The sequence below is a fragment of the Mytilus galloprovincialis genome, chromosome 8, assembly GCF_965363235.1.
Source record: "Mytilus galloprovincialis chromosome 8, xbMytGall1.hap1.1, whole genome shotgun sequence".
Classification (NCBI taxonomy): domain Eukaryota; kingdom Metazoa; phylum Mollusca; class Bivalvia; order Mytilida; family Mytilidae; genus Mytilus; species Mytilus galloprovincialis.
The window spans coordinates 24,602,670-24,624,170 of NC_134845.1; the positions used below are offsets into that span (position 1 = coordinate 24,602,670).

Sequence of the window (21,501 nt, forward strand, 5' to 3'; positions counted from 1 at the left end):
TAAAGAGAAAAATACAGAGTACTAAAACATCCAATTCTTGTGCGTTAATAAGCCTTGTAACAACTCTTTGAGGGAGAAAATATCTTTAACTTTCCAATGTACCCTAATTTATCAGTGGCAGTCCAAATTTCACCGACCTTCATCCCGGAAGCCCTCTATTATAGGACTATTTATTGTTGGTTTGTTCTCGTCCTGAATGTGCATAAAATATTTTCCACTGAACGTTTAGCAACCAACAATTAATTAATCAATTTAGTTCGTGTGTTTTTGACGTTTCGTCCCTGAGCTCGTCTGGCGTACTAAATTATAATCCTGGTACTTTTGATAACTATTTACACCACTGGGTCGATGCCACTGCTGGTGGACGTTTCGTCCCCGAGGGTATCACCAGCCCAGTATTCACCACTTCGGTGTTGATATGAATATCAATCATGTGGTCACATTTATAAATTTTCCTGTTTAAAAACTTTGAATTTTTCGAAAAAACTAAGGATTTTCTTGTCCCAGGAATAGATTACCGTAGCCGTATTTGGCTCACCCTTTTGGAATTTAGGATTCTCACTGCTCTTCAACTTTGAACTTGTTTGGCTTTATAACTATTTTGATATGAGCGTCACTGATGAGTCTTATGTAGACGAAAAGCGCATCTGGCGTACTTAATTATAATCCTGGTACTTTTGATAACTATTTGCTTATATGGGTCTTAATGTACAATTATCGTTTTGAGCAGTTATTCTGAACAGATCGTTAAAAATTGTTGAAACTTTTTTTCTACTTTCCGCGGTTACAATGTACTGAAACAAGAGAAAACAATATAGCCTCCCCTTTATATGGCTTACATGAAAAATTGACTTCATGAGATTACCGTTAATTTGGTTATTTTGGTTGTAGTTTTATTTTTTGTTTATTTTGGTGCCTCCAATGAAAGTGCCAAAATTAAACACACGAAAATAAAGCAAACACTTAATATTAATACGCCCAGATCGGGTCGACGATATCGTAATGTTAATTGTTGGGGAAAATATCTTATGTTATCATGTCTTCTGTATAATTCCTGTAACAGATATATTTTAACTGGACAGTGATTTCTAACTTTTGAATCTATTATTATTAGTGAGTTTAACTGAGACATAAGGCGAGTTTATACTTATCGCTCGAGAAAAGATTATCCCACTTTTTAATTAATGTGATCAGTAAAATTGGCTACAATTCCTTCACAATGTTGCAGAAAGTTAAGGTGGATTTGCTTGATGTTCAATGTGAGTCAAGGCTTCGTGTCGGAGGCCGTTTTTTTACCAACATTGTTATTTTTTTTTACATTGTGACTGATTGGAGTGTTGTCTTATTTGCATTCATATTACATCTTCTTATTTATATTCATAAAAGCACTGTCTGTCTAATGAGTATGTGAACACTACGTTACACCGTATGATATTTCAATAATAACAATTATCCCTACACCTAGTAGATCTGTATGTCTACTTACCTCTACAACCACGGGTAGTAAGGTCGTCATATCGAGGAGCGTTTAGTACAGTGTTTTTGTCATAGTTTGGATAAGTTTGACATGGCTAATTTATGTTGCTTCCCTAAACTATTGCCTCATTTCTATTCACACGAGCAGATAAAACCAAATAAGATGCTTGAATCTGTAATGGAGGTCAAACGATCTATATTGGAATTGTTGTTTCACGAAATTAACGCAGAATAAGCAAGATATCGGAATTGCTATGGCTTGGTTAAGCGATTGACATGGTTCGGTTAAGAGTCTAGAAAATCGTCATGGTTTTGGTCAAGATTGTCATGGTTTAGATCGAAATAAATATATATGTGTTTCACTTTATACTGAAAAGTTGATTGATAGCGCCTGTTATTGAACTAAGTTACACTATATATTAACTGCCTGAGAAGAAAAAAAGCCTGTTTAACCAAATTTAGTGGGTGTAATCGTCAAAGCGTATGTTACTTTTCGTAAGTTTTCTACAATATAAATTTAAAAGTCACAGCTCTTTTAAACTAGCTTTTAATATAATTTTACAAAAAAAAAGACAAAGCGTTGCTTCTGTTACACATATAATCTTTTGTCCATATGTCCAAAGTCATGCTTGACTCTGCCGGGGATATCATGAGCGGTATCACTAGTCAAATAGCTAAAGACTTCTATTCAAAAGTGGCAGCCAGTCAAAAAGTAATTCTTGTTTTTCATTTTCTTTTCTAGAAAACTATTCATTTGTTGGTTGTTCTTTATTGTAAATTTTGAACTAGTTTATGAGGAATAAAAGGAGATGTGGGGTTATAGGTCCATCATACAGTAACTCAACTACAAAACTATCCAAAGGATATTATGAGGACATCATAAGTCTTCAAACATTTACGAAACCGAATAGTTACGTTTGACATGGACAACAGTTTTAACACATATTGGTTTTTAAACTATAATAGGTGAAATTACAATAAAAAGTACTTTCAAAGTTCGAATTTAAAATCCGAAAGATCACAACTCCAATTTTGGATTTAAGCCGATATAATGTTCAAGTTTATCAATTATTATTAGGAATCAAGAAAAATCTTTGTAATATTGTATAAATGCATCGTGTATAGGATCATTGAATTATTTCAAATATTTTACTTTTTATGTAATACAGTTTCTATACTATCTACTATCCTGCTATCTAGTTTTAAGTATGAGGTGGTATATTATTAAATGTGATTGATAAAAAAGATTGATATTCAAAAAATACACGTGTTATATTATCTGCTACATTTACATTTAAACTGTGTACGACCTTAATTGACCTGGCTAAACAAAAAATCATCGTTTGTAATAGGACAGAACGCATTATAAGATGGACGAAGATGAAACAGATGGTAAGTTTTTTTTATATATATCACAAGTACACTTCATTTGAACTTCTTAGAACATTCAATGATATTTTATGCTATCTATATTTGCCCTTTATCATTTTTGCTTATTTGAATTTCAATTTACAAGGTAATATCAAATGTAAGATGACGTGAGAAATACATAAATGATACAGCAAACCAACAACACAAACATGAATTCTTTAACAATAGGATGAATTAAATTGGCCAAACTCTATATCTGCCTGTTTCTATAAAATGGGTAAATAAGTTGAACAGAGACAACCAGAGATCTGAAACCATCAAACTATTCTCAGTATAGCGTAAAACAGTAAGGTATGACATAGGACAACTTGTCGCGTCACTAGGTTCTGGACTTTTTTGGTGAGTCGCAACTTCGGAATTCAGTAAATATGTTTCTGAAATTAAATGTTTAAAACCCTTCCTTTCACAATAGTTAGCACTTATGAATGCCTGTTTGATGTCAGTGTTAAAAACTTATATTTTCATGATTTCGTAGTTTATAACTTCTTTTCAATTTGTGTAACTAAATATGTGCAGCATAAAAAAAACGCAGCCAAATTCATAATTGTTTTTTTGTTGTTCTTTATTTACACGATAAGGCTCCAAATTTTACACAAATGCATTGAATTGGACTCGTACAACTTTTCAGAGGCAATTGCATCTTTTGCTCCTTTAGACGGGTCATTTGAAGCTGTTTGTGATACTGATTTAATTGAAGAAACAGTGGTTTCACTCAATAAAGATGATGCCAAATTAGATGAAAACAATAACGAAAATCAACCGGGTTTGCTAAAAAAACAACTAAAGTTCAGTGCGACATCTGTTCTAAAATTGTTCAAACACGCCACATGAGAAAACACGTGGATCATGAAGCACGACATTCAAACCCTTTAATGTGCGATGTTTGCCGCAAAAAATATACTTCAAGAATCGGCCTAAGTCGTCATTTAAGAGACCATGCTAGTTCACGCCGAATAGAGTGTGATATTTGCCATCAACGGTTTAACGATAACGCACATTTTGAAGGTCATCGCAACAGTAAACATTTAAACTACAAACCGTTTAAATGAACCGTATGCAGCAAGGCTTTTGCTTATAGAATGGCAAGACATGTCAAAGAATGTCAAGGGAATAAGTCCTACATCTGTATGGAATGTACAGTCCTTGGATGGTGTAAACTTCCCACTTACACCATACACCATTACACCATACACCATACACCATTACACCATACACCATACCCCATTACACCATTACACCATACACCATACCCCATTACACCATACACCTTGTACCATTTCACCATACACGTTACACGTTTGCACCATAAACCTTACACTTTACACCATTCCCCATTCTATCTACACGATCCGAAATACCCATAATGAAATTAAATTTTAAATATTAAGATTTTTATTATGTTTATGCTTACAATCCGAAAAAATGAAATAAAAAAAATTTCGTTTGCAACCAATGAAAAGTCATACACTATCATTCACACCATTCCCGATCGCACGTTACACAATCACACCATTCCTCATACACCATTACATCATTTCCCTTACACCATACACCATAGCACCATATGGCATACACCATTACACCATACACGTTGTTTTGGGAAGTTTACACCATCCAAGGGCTGTAATGCTGTGTTTAACAGCAAGCGTTCACTAGATCGGCACCATAGTGGGAAACACGAGCAGAAACAGCATACATGTATGTGTGGAAAGTCGTTCCGTTGGGTTCGATCATTCACAAGACACAGTAAAATATGTTAAACAAAATAATATTTAAGAAATTTAAAATTTGATCTTTGATTCATTTCTAGCAGTCATGAAGTTTAAATGATATATTGTCTCATTTTCAAGATAATGGCATTTTTAGATATCATTACATGCTCTTTTATGAGAAAGGATTTTTTCTTCATCTTTCCTATGGTACTGACGAATTCCTTGAGCACCATGTGCAAATCCATCATATGGGTTCACGATTGCACTATTAACGTTTAGCAGTAGATCTTCGGGGTTGGTCAAACATTGAATGGCTTCTGAAATAAATAAACGTAGTGTTACGAATTTACAGTTTAAGAAGGTTATAATATTTCTACAGTTGTATATTTTTCCAAACCTCTTTGAATTTTCCATTTGATCTCTTTATCATTGAAAACGGCATTAAAAATAATCCCTTTATCCTTTGTTGCTATCAGACGCTTTACCTGTACAGTTGTTGCTAGGGTGCTCTCTTCGAGGTCCGCGTTCGAAGTATAAATAGTGGGTAGCTATTCAGTTCAAATCGTCATTTGTACCGAAGACAGCAGACATTGAACATCGGATAGGTTGGAAAGGAAGTAGTTTATAGCAGGCAGTCGGTTAAGTTTAAGTGAAGTGTAGTGCTTGGACCCTGCGACAGAATATAGAAAGGCTGAGACTGTTGGTTCGGTACGGATTGTCCAAACAGGGCTGGTGCTAAGGTTTTGCGTCTCGCATCTCTCACTAAATTGCAGTGAGTGTTTGCTGACATACCATGCCTTAGTGCTGCCCTGTTGTTTAGACAGTTATAGACATGTTTATTAAATAAAGTGTTATACATTTTTGGTTTCAGACCAGTTCCAAAAATTTAGGTTTCAGCCCAGTTCCAAATATTTCGGTTTCAGACCAGTTCCAAACATTTAGGTTTCAGCCCAGTTCCAAATATTTCGGTTTCAGACCAGTTCCAAACATTTAGGTTTCATACCAGTTCTAAACATTTAGGTTTCAGACAATAGTTCCAAACCGTCTGACCCGTTCCAAACATTTAGGTTTCAGACAATAGCTCCAAACCGTCTGACCAGTTTCATACATTTAGGTTTCAGACCCGTTCCATACATTTAGGTTTCAAACCAGTTCCATACATTTAGGTTTCAGACTATAGTTTCAAACAGTTGGTTTAAACAGTATCGGACTGAAAGGGTTTTAAACAGTTTTAATTCAATAGGTTCGGGTTGGGTTGATAGGTGTTGAAATTCGTTTTATGTAGTATTTGTGTCATATTTGTTAGTGGTAGTGTAAACTTTTTATTGACTTTAGAACTTTTGAATTGCTTTTCAAATCTCAGGAATCTGGTACGGACCCGAGATAAAAATATATAAACGTCCCCGCCCGGTTACACGTTACAGTAGTATTGTTTAATTAGTTCTTTTGGATTCAAGTTTATAATATGACTGCGGCAATACAAGATTTAAAGATTAAAAAACAAATATTGAAAAAAGGATCCTCTCAATATTGTTTCATATAATGCTATTGTGTCTTTAGTGTTTCTGTTACTTGATTTTCTTGTTTAAACCCGATCTGGTGAGTTTACATTTGTGGCATGATTAAGGCGAAGAAGAGGTTTGGGAGTCCGCAAACATGTTTCACTCCGCAATATTTTGTATATACTGTCTCAAGTTAAGTGTCTGTAATGCCGTGAATATCGTATGTAACTGTGTATCATATTTTGCTATTTATTTTGGACAGAAATTAGGCTGATGATTTTCTAATTGGAATTCCTATACATTAAATTTTGTCACAGCCTTTTATATCTTGCTAAGAAATATGGTTTTGCTCATTGTTGAATGTTGAAGGCCTCTTGATGACAAATAGCTGCTAACATCTACGTCATTTGATCTCAGGTGGAAAGTTATCTCATTGGCAATCATATTGCATCTACTTATAACATATTACTACATTGTTTGTGCGTTTTTATGTCCTTTTGTGTTTCAAATGAAACGATTTTTGTGAATTTTGATAGTAACTCTTCATTATACACGAGAAGAATTACATAACTGAACCATGTCGAACATGAACTTAACCATGACACTAATGAACCAAACCATGACACAGATATTTCAGTAATTTTGAAGTGATTGCAAAAGTAGGTATTTTTCAGAATAATTGACCGCAGTGTTATATCACGAAGATATATGTGATGTAACAGACTGTAAGAAAATAACTTTTTTTTTGTGCACGATAAACCAATTAGCAAGTTTTAAATTCTGACATACGCAAGCTTTGTTCTGTGTTAAATCATTAACCATATGATACCACTTGTGGTGTACTAACATATTTACTTTATACAAAGGTACTTACCAGCTTGAAATAATGATCAGAAGTCCCGTTTACAAAATATCCTAATGTTAACATTTTTCCATTTATTGTCATCAAAAAGACTTAATACCGTCATGTCAAACTCATCCAAACTATGACAAAATCACTGTACTAAACGCTCCTCGATATGACGACCTTACTACCCGTAACAACTTCATTCTTCTTTACAGCAAAGGCGCCAAAACAATGAAGGTATATTAGCATGAGTACGCTTCCTGAACCGTGTGTTTGCAATACGCCAAATTTGGTAAAAAAAAGTTATGTCAATGTATGTAAAAAGCTGCGAAAAGAGAATTTTTATATCACGTTAAAATAGGTCCACATGATTATGTTTAAACGTGATATGTTATTGCTGTAAACATTTTTGATTTATTTATTCTAAAAAAGTAAAGGTCATCTGATTCGTGGTTGTTATCTGAATCATTTGTGGATTAATGATTTATGGTTTACAGCGCGCAACTGTAACGACGTGTTGAAAAATTATCGGTAGCTTTATACCTTGCCCATTTCCTAAATATTCACACAGATTGACGAATTCTAACTTGAATTAATGCCTAACGTGAAGACTCTTCTATCTAATTGCCAACTTCAAATTTCCAGCATATATATACTCTTGGCTCAATTGTATGGCGTTGTCATATTATAAAGCTTGCACTCGTACATGTGCGCATTATACGGATCCCTCTTACATCATTGCATAGCAGGGGACACCAACGCAGTCAACGCATCCCGTGTCGCTCTTTTTCGGGTTCAAACAATTCTTTAAGTATATATCTGTAGTCCTTTGTTAGTGTATGTATCATTGTCATGCTACCTACACAGAGGAACAAGTGTTCGGTATTTTATATTAGTGACAACGTTTTTGTTGAATTTTGAGGTAGACTTTTTCTAAAAATTGTCGGCATTCATATTGGAACGAGCTGTGTGCCTCTCCTGGCCGACATTTTCTTATTTTCATATGAGTCGCAGTTCCTTCAGACACTAACAAGAAGATCAAAGAAGTCAGATATGTTTAATTTCACATTAAGATATATTGATGATGTTTTTACCATTAAAAATCCAAAGTTTTCTGAATAGGTTCCATTAATATATCCTCCAAAACTATAAATTAAAAATCAAATAGACATGGTTTCCTCTGTTTCCTTTTAACTAATACCTCGAATTTGACATAAGCAGTCATCTCAGTACCCGAATCTTTGTCACAAGAGACGATTTTAATTTTGAAATTACCTTTTTCCCATCTAAGTAGCACAATACCAATTTCACCTACATATGGGATATATATATTTTTAAACTCCATCGGCATTCATGAGCTTGAAGCTGCTAATAAGACTTTATAAAACGTCACCTGTGTCCGACAAAAAGTTGATGAACTAGGGGTATGTAAAAGAAAGTCTAGTACTTTTTCTTTTAAAACTTTCATCGGGAGATACAAACCCTGTTAATAAATGTTCCGTATCAACTTCACAAATAATACAAGATTGTCTTGAAGTATACATTATAGGCACTGGCGTTGTTTATCATCTCAATAACGTGTTATAGTATTCCTTTTTTTAGTCTTTGGAAATTATTACTTTTACTTCTTTGTCTATTTTTTGTTGTTTTCATTTTACGGGGCTCGGTACTTGTACATCCCGCCATTAGGAATGTCAACTCAGAGAAGATGTGGTACTGTGCTGTGGTTAACAAAAATTCGGAGTTCGGTATTTCTTTTTTTATTTTACTTTTTGCTTAGTTGTTTTTTGTGACCGATTCTGACATATGACTCGAACTTCTTTTGAATTAAATTTTACTGTGCATATTGCAGCGTGTTTGTTTTACCTGAACTTGTTTTCTGTCAATCGATTTATGACATTTAAATATTTGTTTATTCTACACCCATGTCAGGAGCCTCTGGTCTTTGTTAGTCTTCTATGTGTATTTTTAAATTGAGTTCAGTTATATGTTTTGGTGTTTAGTGTGACGACCATTTTTTCATTTAACTTGCACACATGTTTTTATTGGTCCATCTTGATACTCTCGCTGTGTTGAAGATTCACTTGTGGCGTTGCGCTGTTTTTTGCGTTTTGGTTGTGTTGTTGTCTTTGACACATTCCCCATTTCCATTCTCAATTTCTCAATTAAATACTATTCTATACTCACTTTAGTCCAAATATGGCCTTACATTTCAACTTTATCGTAAACTTTCAAAATTACTGTAATGTTGTTCTTGTATATATTTTTTCAAAAACAAACTTTATTTCGTTTGTAAAATAAATCTCTCAATAGTAGTTCATTCTTGGCTTCAGAATTTAGAGATATTGTCAAAATACGATGATTTTGAGCATTTTTCGATCCTTAAAGCATGGAGAATTCCTTGGCCTCAAACTAGGATCTAAAATGTGCTGTTATCAAAAGTTACCAATGATGATATTGAATACATACATACACTTTCTGCATCGTGGGTGGCGACCAAAGCAAATTATGTAAAAACTGTTTACAATTATTGAAAAGTTGCCCAAAAATTATGCTACAACACAAATAAGGAGTCATTACTACGACATTTTTAAAATCATCTACCAAAATGAAGTTATTTTATTTCAATAGTAATATTAAAAACTGTCTGCAAATCAAATACAGTATTTTTTTTATAAAATTGGTTATTTTAAACAATGCGAACACAATTTTAAAATATTTTCTATGATATTCTTTTGATTTTATAAAAAATAACCTATTCTAAACTTAAAAAGTACAAAAATCCAAAAAGTGGTCAATAGTTTCAATTAAAATAAAGATATGATTGCATTCTTATTCATCAAAAACAAAAGTTGATGTACTTTAGCCTTTGACGTTGCAATATTTCTTATAAAAATGAAGACATATTTGCATTTTTTAGCAATGCGTACAAAAAATAGTAACTTTTCATTAACATTCAGCATATTGTATAACAAACAACCAATCTTGATGTACAAAAAGTATTAACTTAATAAACACTCTTAATCAACCCAAACAAAGCTTTAAGTATCTGTACAGTTACAATTTTCATTTTCATCATGTAGTGACATTAACATGTATAATTGCTAAATGAGATCATTTTATCGCTATTGAGTGGTACAGAGTATTACACTATTCTGCACTTATTTAATTAAATTAATATTATAAAAAAATTAACCATGGAGGTCAACTCAGAAAAGATTTACTAAACGATTACTCGTTCGATTTGCCGAGCGATACGCGAGTATTCGCACGGTTAAACATTTACAAATTGGAAACTTAAAATAATACCCATTTATGTATTGTAGGTTGTTGTCTTGTGCTCATTTACAGCATGTACCTATTATGTAAACTTGTAATAATCTAATAATGTAATTCATTCATATCTATAGAAAAATATTTCCCAAACAATATTATTTGGGAACTATAAGAAAACAAATTTAATGACATACAGAAGGGGGATTCGAACTTACTGATGTCATTTTCTGAGGAAAGGTACAGGGTGCAACGAATTTTTTCTTAATATGTAAAAAATATTATCTTATCAACTCTTTCTGGGACGTAGCGATTTCTCAAATTTGTTACGCAACTAGCAATACTGATGATAAAAATATATGCTGACTGTACAGAGGTGAGGGAGTGACCAAGATTAGCTACAAAGTGTCACCCTGGGAAAGGCTCTTGTTCATGTATCCTAAATATACCTCTGTTTGCATGAATTTTAAATCACAGTTAAACGCAAACATTGGAATCATATTTTAATTTTTATCAATTTTGAATAATATATAATTTCCCGGGAGGCGATATCAATAAAAATATGTTTTGATCTATCTTAAAAAAGAAACAACATTCTAACAAAACACCGATAGTCGAGTATCATTTTGGTAATCGATACTCGGTACTACCGAGCGATACTCGAGTACTCGAGTACAAGTTAACATCCTAGAATTAACACATATGATGTGTAAACAGAAAATTATATGTTTTAATGTATTCTTGCGTCAAATTGATTACAAATTAACAAGAAAAGGTGGTTTCGTAAATGTCCGCATTTATCGAATGTTAATACTGTGGAGGTCATTTTACATTATAATTTAATTGTATACGTGTCCGTCCGATCCATGTATAAAACAGTTTACAGATCGATCGCTAACCAATGCCACGGTAACTCTCACATAGCTTATTTAACGTATCCGATCGATTCTATGGGTCATTGATCACCGATCAGTCACGAATCTGTCACCGATCATCAACTGATCAGTCAAGTGCACGTCAAACAGTAACGCCTAAGGTTGTATGTCGATGTGAAATTTGCAAATTTTTTGCTAGATAAGATAAACATCAAAACTTTGGGACCAATTTTAGCCCTTCTTAAACCTTCTCCTTTGCCTGTGATGATACAAACGTCATATAATACGTCATTGTTTGTGCCGTTGATACGTTTGTGTGACACGCAGTTCGTTTGTTGTATACAGGTTTTCTGTTGTTAATTCATTGAAGGTGTCCGATGTTATTATGTGGTTTTCATGTTTTAATATACTATTATTTTATTTATTTATGTATGTATTTATCTATCCTGTGTGTTCTTGTGGTTTGTTTTTTTTTTGTACTGTATTCCTGTGTAATCATCCTGTCATATCAGAGAGAGGTTTGGTAAGTCATAAACAAGGTTAAGCCCACTATTGTTTCTTAAATGTTTTTACCGAGTCATGAATATGACAGTTGTTTTCGATGATGTATGTTGGCGATTTGTTGGTTTTTTTTTTTGCAGTTCAGTGGTTCTGTTCTGTTGGTCCGTTGTATTCTTTTGATAGTTGATGTGTTTCCCCTGGTTTATGGCGTTAGAATTACGGTATAACATTGGTGACTGCATTTGTCTCATTCAATCTCTCTTCTTTATTAAGTGTTGAGATTGAATATCGGAAAACTACTGGAGCCGCTTTATGATCCTATTTTATGCTACATATCGAGCACTATCAGCTAATTGCTTCTGACTTTGCTTATCCAATAACCCCATTTTATTTCAATATTAGTCGATAAAATGTAAATGTTGACAGCAAAAGCAAGCATATACATGGTGAACAAAATCATTTCGACGGATTTAAAAAAAACAATTTTATGAAGAGAAAATAATATTCAAATTGATTGTATATATGGTATTGTAAACGTTACAAGTTTTCCATCTGCATACGCTGTTCGTAAAGTTTTTGATGTTTTAACTACATTCGAAAAATAGCCCGTTTGGATATGTTATTCATACTTTACTTTTTAATCAACAACGCAACAACACAAGTTTGTTTTAATGTAGGTCAAATAGTGTTTATGAAGATCATATTTTGCACAATTACTGTTAAGAAGTACTGTAGTGTATATCTAGAGTATAAAGTATATCAGTAAGTTAGACTATTTTTTTTACACACAGGGCCTCGCAAGATAACCTTTAAACGTTAATATTAGTAATACATAAGTTGCTGTATGCGATACTTTTTCAAAAGTTCTGACATGTTAATTGATGTGTATCAATAATGTTAAACTTACATAGTGTACTCAAATACAGTGTGTCATAAATTATTCTTTAAAACTTTTATGGTGGAAATATTTTTTTTACATTTCAGTTGACCAAAGATATCAGTTCTTTATTATGTTGTTAATCAAAACGCCTATACATAAATAATCAGTCAGTGGTTATCTTTTTTGTGTCCTATGTTAGTCTTTTTAATTGTTTCTTTGCACGGGGTGTTGTCTACTTTTTTGTTCCTTTTCATAAGTCATTTGAGTTATTTTGATATGTAATGCATACATATGGTAGCATTACACAGACACCAAACTGATCATTGCAAAAACAATAAACGAAAATCAAGACTGGTTATAGGAGTCCAATACACACCAATTCAAAGTAGAAGGTACATTAAGACCCCTTTTTGACCCCAAAATATAGCAGTTTTACAAAATTGTTAAAATACAAACTTTTAGTTATCTATTGGAAAGAAGAATGCTTCTGCTACATAAATATGGGCTGTTTTTGACAAAACAATACACATATATCGGGTACTAGCATCATTAAGTCATGTTAAATTATTAAATCTTCACAATTTTACCATTTTAGTTAAATTTTAGACGGTTTCCGTCTTAAATGAAAGTGGCCGCATTTGTGTTCATTCTTTATTTTGAAATATAAGTTGTATTTGATTATAATACATACAGCCCGTAACAGAGTAGTGATCGAATTCGCGTTTCTTTACCGTCAGAACAAGTTACGTTATCGACAAACTTATTTCAGAAATGACATAATTTAATTTTCTTCATCGACAAAATATTTCATGTCCAACGTGTAAGTTTTCATTGTTTAAGTCGAAGTTTTTTTCAACACAGTAAAACATTTTATATTATCAACCTCTGTCATTGGCATTTCTATTTTAACGGTAAAGGATCAAATACGGGATCTCCGAAATTTCTATCATTTGTTACGAGGAAATCATTATTCAATCGAACATATGTCTTTGTTCATGACACATATTATGAAATAAAAAGGAGTTGAAATGATAAAATACTTTCGAACTGACGGAAACAAAAATACATAATCTAGAATGTGTGTTCTGTCATGAACAATGGCTTCGTCGTGCGAATCGACGATATCATGTTACATGTAACTGATCTTAGCTGTAGAAACAGTTGGTGCGACCTCGATAAAATCTTTATCAATTTAATATAAGCGATAAATTTTCATGACTACCATCGTTTCTACAATAAACATGACCTCATCGATTTGCTCAATGTAGAGATTATATATTATTGCACTGTGAATATTTATGGGATTCACCACTGTAATAGTTTTTCTTTCGTCTGATACAGAATACCCAATATCTTTTCTTTTTCATACCTATCTGTTTATTATGTCCCCGGGATTATATCAATCATACATTGTTGCAATTCCGACATGCTTGTACTTTGTCACAGAAAAAAAACTGAAATAAATTTCCTTCAAATCGAAGTAAAAAATACAAATGTACCCTTTAACATTTGAAATGTTGAAGACAAAATTTCTCTATATCTTAAGTTATTGACGAATATTTGAAATTTAAACCTCTATAAGATGTCATGTACGGCATTTCATTTTATCATTTGTAATGATCCATATCTGACAGAGAAGACATATTCATAATTCTCAGAAAGTTTTCATAAATATTGTTAGATACCACTTATCGTTCCAACAATCAAGACAACAGAGACAAACAGGGAAAACAATATGAAAGTGAAAAGATATGATTTAAGTGTTAGCATGTTCCGGGAGACGGCACTCAATTTACAAAAAAATAATTGATGTTTTAAGGAACTGTAGAGGTCTCCACAGGTTTTCAACAAGGGTAGAATTCAAAACCTTGAATAGGAAAGCCTCGAAATCCATGATACTTTTTCTGTGTGGTAGTTATATCTACAAAATCCAATCATGTACACGACAAATAATACATGTATATTTATAAATTGGGAATTTATTTTTGTTTCTAAACAGAATTATAAGGTTATGTATAAGTGCCTCCGTTCACTGCACAATTGTAAATTGTCTTCCTAAAGACCAGCAAAAATAAATGGCACAAGTTCACGTAGTCATAAAAAAAGTCGTATAATTAGGAAAAAAAATAGATAATCCGTTTCCCCTACATGTTTTAAAAGTCAAAGAAAAATGTTTTCCCTGATACAAACGTTTTAAGAACCAGCTTTGTGTAACCTATAGACAAATTCGACTGGATATAAGGAAGTTAATATGTTTACTCTGATTAGAAATTATCTTTTAGAACTTTTTTTAGTAATTGAGAACCTATTTTGTTTATGGGTAATAGGTGAAATGTTGCATGATCCCTCAAAATGACATCAAGCGCAGTTTTCCGGATGATTTTCATTTGTACACTGCTAAAAACTGTCCGGTCCTGGCCATGGTAAATTTTGGAGAATTTTTTTTTTAATGATTTTTACTAAAAAAAATATTCTATGTGTGTGCCATTGCAAGAAACAGTTTTGTTCGTTATTTTGTCATATTAAAAAAAATTCTCAACAAAATTTTCCCGTTTAAACTGTACTAGAAAAAAGTTTGGTTTGTGAAACGGACGAAGACGTATTCTAACAGAAGTACAAATATCAGTCCTCCCTTTTGTGTATACATATGAGAAAACATTTCAAAGTTATTGATTGAATTTAAATCCATCACACATACGGTACACATTGTAGTCCGAAAAAATAAAGGACTTTATTCCTATCAAACACCTTTTTAATTGTTTACCAGTATATTTCTTTTAGTTTTGGGTAAAATTGTAAAGGAAATAATACTATCAAGACGTCCTTCCATATATCTTTTTTTTCTGTTCTGACTTTGAAGAAATGACTACTTTTCGCCTAATCGAAATGGTACATGGACATATTTTGTTTCATATTATTAGAATTATTTTCAATATTATCGGTATTAAACTTGATTATCGACACATGAAAGTTTGTCAGCATTGTCAATCTTTTTAACGTTAAAGTATCAATAGTTCAGTCACTACTCAATTAAGTTTGTCGATAACGTAGCTAATTTTGACCGTAAAGAAACATCAATTCGATCACTTCTCTGTTACGGGCTGTAACATATATAAAGGTTGAGAATGAACAGGGATACGGCCACTTTCATTTTTGACAAAAACCATCTGAAAAGTGTCATTGATTGGCATATTTGATAGATTTTTCATATTTAAGTTTGAATCAGAGCGTTTCTAATGATTACATAACTGTCAGAGAGATATCAAAGAACTCATAAATGGCATGTCTTAGAATTAATTGAAATTCATCATTGTTCATGTTACATGTTTGCTTAGTAATACTAATTTATAAAATAGAGTTATTTTTCTAAATTCAATTCATGGTTGCCATGGGTGATGGGCAACCATTTTTTTATATTTCTGCTCATTTTCTGGAAAAAATACTTAGATTTGGTCAAATTCGAAACATTTATTTCACAGCATAAATACAAAACAGTAACTATTGAATGACATTTATGTTCATAAACTGCATTTATGTTACTATAAAATAAAAATTATAAAGCGTCAAGTGCAATAAAATAGAAATTTAAATGGTATCTAAATAGGGTACCTTCTCCAAAACTCCATTTCTGGAAAGAAGAGATTTTCATCATTTTTCAAATTATTCTCTAGAAAAATTGCAGTGTAGAAAAATCTTAAAACTTGTTATTATGTTTCAGTTATATATGTTTAAAAATTTATTAAAAAATTGGGTTGGGTATTTTTGGGGATTTATAGAAAAATCGTTCCGAAATTAGACTAAATTCAATTTCTCGAAAAACCCATATTTTTTCCAATTTTCAAAATATTTAAAAAAAAAACCAAAAGGGTAGCATATTTCTGAAACTTTGCTGAATGTTACAGTAACTCAAGTTGAACATTTCAGCAAAAAAAAATAATTGGGTATTGTTTTCCCGATTTATAGAATAATCATTCCCAAATTTAGGCAAAATTTGATTCTGGAAAAACCCAAATGTTTACCATTTTTTCAAATTGTTTTTTAAAAAACCCAAAGGGTAGTGAATTTCTGAAACTTTGCTGAATATTAAAGTAAATTAAGTTGAAAATTTCTACAACAAAATTGGATTGGATATATTTTTCTGATTTATAGAAAAATTGTTTTGAAATTCAGGCTAACTCCATTTCTGGAAAAACCCCAATTTTGACCATTTTTCAAGTTATTCTAAAAAAAAGCCACAGGGTAATGCATTTCTGAACTCTACTTAATGTTAAAGAACCTTACCTTGAACATTTCATAAAAAAAATGGATTGGATATTTTTTCCAATTGATCATGTTTATAGAATAGTTTCAAAGTTCGGTCAAAATTCTATTTCGTGAAAAACCCAAATTTTTATTATTTTTTCTAGTTATTCTTAAAAAAATTCCACAGGGTAGTGTATTCCTTAAACTTTGCTTAATGTTAAAGTAACTTAAGTTGAATATTTCAGGGGAAAAAATGGAATGGGTATTTTTTCCGATTTATAGGGTCCTAGTTCTGAAGTTCGATTAAAAAATTCCATTTATTGAAGAATTTTTTTTTCTACAAAATTCTTCAGCCCTCCCAAAAAAGGGTAGGATATTTCTGTAAATTCTGTCAATGTGAAAGTATTTTTGTTGAACATTTCATAAAAACAATAGACCAGGATTTTTATTTTTTTTATAGTAACATAGTTTCAAAGTTCAGTCAAAATTCTATATCTTGAAGAAGAAATAAAAAATGTTCAGGTTTTCAAATTATTCAAAAATAAAATAGGTTAGGAGGATATTCCTGAAACTTGTCTTAATGTTGATTCTACTTTAGTGTTTAATTTCATGAAAATGAAAAAAGGAATAGTCGTTTTATAGTTAACACAGTTCAAAGTAAAACTTCATGAATATCTGTTCAATCACAACTCTCAATGTCAGAAATTGCTTGTTCCCTCAATGCTCCATTCTTTTTACAGTGTCTAGAGAAAAAAACTTGTTATTTGCTGTAGAGTGAGAAACTTTTCAATTGAAAATCTTCTGGTCCCATCTGCCTTTTTCACGCTCCTAATCACTACGGCAACATTTTCAGGGTCTTCCGCATGCCCTGTTTGAGGTCCTATATTAAACCTTTCTATCAAAAAATTCTTCTGATTGTCACTTAATCTCTTATTTTTTCTGTCAGTTTTTATTGCCCAACCACGGGATGGTGTTCTCCTTCCATTTCACCTTAGTTTCCTGTGAGAGTAATTTCTTTTGAATTTACTTGGGATTCTGCTAATTTGTCCACATATTTAGTCTTCAGAACATCTGCTTTACTGACTCTTTCTGAATGAATTTCACAGTTGTCCAGAATTAAATGGTTGTTAAAGTCCTGATGGGAATTAAGAGATGCAGTGCAGCCATCATTAGTACATGTAAATATGTCTTCACTTTGGTGGGTTGATGAAGATGACAAAGATGCTGCTGCTGTTGTTGATGATGACGACTGTACAAGAGGATGGAAGTCAACTATTTCACTTGGGTTTTCAATGATTCTCAATTTCGGCACAGTGACATCTTCCTGGTTTAATGGTACAAGTTTACCTGTAAAGGATAAAGCAAAAATTGCAAAAAAGCTTAAAAAGACTGACAAAAGATACACATTATACAGACAATTATTCTACTATCGACCTTTAAACTATACTAATACAGGTGTACAGATAATATCGAATATTACGGATTACAAATGTGTCGAGGTTTGTGATTGGATAACAACACAGAGATGTCAGTATATATAAAGGAAACTGCCGGGGTATATACGACGTTTTTATCCCCAATTGGAACCTCAAAAACGTCATCATATATTTGACAGTACATTTTTTTTTATATTTCGCTTGTAAATTATAATAAAACTTATAAGTCCCAATAGGACTTGTAAGTTTTATTTCTAATGGTGACCACTTTTGCAAAAGTCAGTTGCCTTTCCTTCTTCCTAGTATTCTTCGACCTGAACTTGGTTATATCTGATGTTGTGGTGTCTGGATGAGTACTGGCTTTTGGTGGAATTTCACAGTACACCCGCTTTCTTCTATTGGCATTTCTCTCAAGGAGATGGCAAAAGTGCCGGGAACATATATCTTACACAGTGTTGCTGATATCGTTTGGGAAAATACCGCATTCAGTCAGAACTATTATTATATCATTTTCACTGCAAATACTCAAAGAAACTGTGTCATCTGAGCACTCAACCTGGCTTACTACATTACTGAACTTGCAAGTCATATTAAAATCTCTTCAATCCATCATAAAAAAAATGTATCAATGCATAATAATATCTATCAAATCTCGTCTGCTATCACTATTGTATGTCCTTCACCTACCTTCTTTTAAGGCGAATTACATCCTTGGTAAAAAGAGAGATAACCCTTGTCCAAAAAGAAAAATTCAAAGCTGTCAAGTGCTAAAAGCATGACCAGAACAAACTTTTCTTTCTTTTTTTTTCTTTCAACTATTTTGATATATAACAAGATGATGAAACTGACTGCAATGTGTAGTTTAGGAAAATACCTGTCAAATGTGGGTTTCCCTTTTTCTTAAAATAGATTCATATAAGCCATATTGACAGAATTTAGTTTAGTTTAAACAATATTTATTCAAAAAGTGCATGAAATATAAATATACAATATAAATACAGGGATTCGGAAACAGAATTTATATTTCAAATATCTTTGTTGTATCAAAAATACCCATCCCGATTTTTTGGTGAAAATAACAAATACATTTCAAATAAAATTATATTAAAATTTCTGAAAAATTTTATACTGCGTTTTGAAATGATTTGATGGTGAAATTGGTGAGCATTTGGTTCATTTACATCTGTTTAGCTATAAAAACAAGCTAAAACACAATTAATTTGACCAAGGAGGTTATATTAGAAGGAGAGAGGACGAAAGACGATAATTACACATAAAATGTTACCGACTTTTCTGTAAGTGGGTGTTAATTAGTTGAGATCGACTCTGTCACAGAGGGAGATTTTGTCCTAATTACATACCCGAGTAAGAACGGAAACACCCGAGGTGTCATAAACTGACCGGGTATACAATTATTGAAAGGTTAATCAGATTTTTTATGATATTTTTTATTAAGTAGTTAAAAATTAAAATTTTATGTTAAAAGTAAACTTATTACTAATAGAAATAAAACGAATATCCGTCTCATTGCCGTCAATGTTAATATCAACAGTCATAACAGAAAGTCACTTTTACGTTGTTCCCGATAAATTTCTCTATGTTTCAATTGCAAATAGTCCTTCCGGTCGTTACCGGTCACCATAACTAAAGTACTTTGCATATTCGTATATTTTCTATGATTATTACCTGCCAATTCTCATAAGCAGAATTTGACAGGTGAAGCGAAAATCTTTGTTTAAAGCAATGTAGTGTTGAATAAAAATCGCTCACTAACTTTCCTTTAAACCCTCGTAACTTTGTCATTTCTTAATCTTTTCACCGTAGACAGACGGTTGATTTTGAAATTGAGCGTCAAATCTTTTTCTAAATCATAAACACCTATGCACTGCACCGTAACTAAAAATACACCTGAACTTTAATGACCCAGTCACTGATAACAATCACGTGGCATATGCGATTTATCTAATAGCCCGAACAACTCGCGGTAACAGCACGGTACATCAGAGGGCCATGTCAAGTGGGTGATAAACATGTCGGTTTCTTTATAATTAATCATTTTTCTCTGATCGAACTGCTATCCGGGGGATGCTAATTTTGTATCAAGCAGAGTGTTCACTCTCCTTCTAATATAACCTCCTTGATTTGACCAAAATTTTGAACATGAAATTGAAATAAGATATCTTTATATGTATACATCAATGTTTGATGTAAAAATAAAAAGCAATTCAAGTTAAAAGGCAAAAAGAGCAAAATTGGTAAAATAGGTAATTTTTAATAAGTTTTTCATAACAAGGCTGTTGTCATGGAAACAAAAAAAATATTTTGTTAGGGTGGACCTTTTATGTGACCAAATATTTTTAAAATTCATGGTACACCATTTCAAGACAACTTTGATGATTACAGATAATAGCTCTTTTAAAAGTGTTTAAAAAGAATCTAAAATCTTTCGTCAGATAAACCTGAAATTTGAGGCCAAAATCGGCCCTTACCGGACCTACTCAGGTTTATATGTCGACCTTGGTGTTGGAAAACGTTTAGAGAATTCAACGTCGATATTTTTAACATATATATCAACATGTAGGATCAATAAATTGAATTGTTATGTCGATAATAAGTGTTTATGTTACTGCAGGTGAAATTAATAAAGATGAATACAACGATACACAAGATGTAATGAAGGGTGAGGATCTATATTATGATGGAGCTGCCGAACATTTACATGACTGTAAGTATTATATGTATAGTTTGCAAATATCTCACTTATCTTTTTACAACTGGCACTACTTCAAGACTGCTTAATTCTGTTGTATTTATTTTTCTTATTGACGTATTTACATATATTCACGTTACTATTGATAACATGAATTGCATTATTGCAATCCATGTGAATGGTATATAGATTGTTGGTATATTGTGAAGAAAGTTGTCGTGTTGATTACCGACAGACTCTCAACAGACGAATTACATCTGTGAGAGCTGGTTCTGGGTATTTACATGATAGGGAAAACAGGATAACGAAATGATTTATAAGTTATTCCAAAAAAAAAGAATACATAAATATAGTTATGGTCCAAAACCAGGCCAAAACTACCAGTTGAAAAAAAAATGTTTTTTCGTTAATTTCCTATTCTAAATAAAATTTAATTAATTATTGTAACTTCTGCTTTGTCCAAAATGTATTTCAAATATCTTTCGCAATATGTGTTTAAGTATGTTAGTCAAAGTAGCTGTTTATTCATGTGTTACTACCTGAAAAAAAGGTTTTCAATTATTGTTGTACTCGACCCAAACATTTGTTTTATACAATATTTATATTAATATTTCAA

General features: G+C 32.2%; 1 protein-coding gene across 2 annotated transcripts in view; it reads left to right on the forward strand.

Moving 5' to 3' along the window:
• The window catches only part of LOC143085381 (uncharacterized), a 113,104-nt gene that overhangs the window by 43,078 nt on the left and 48,525 nt on the right, over nucleotides 1–21,501 (forward strand). For both annotated transcript variants that reach the window (XM_076261676.1, XM_076261677.1), the window contains exon 9: nucleotides 20,808–20,900. In XM_076261676.1, coding sequence (XP_076117791.1) covers nucleotides 20,808–20,900 — 93 coding nt within the window. The remainder of the gene's footprint in view (nucleotides 1–20,807; nucleotides 20,901–21,501) is intronic.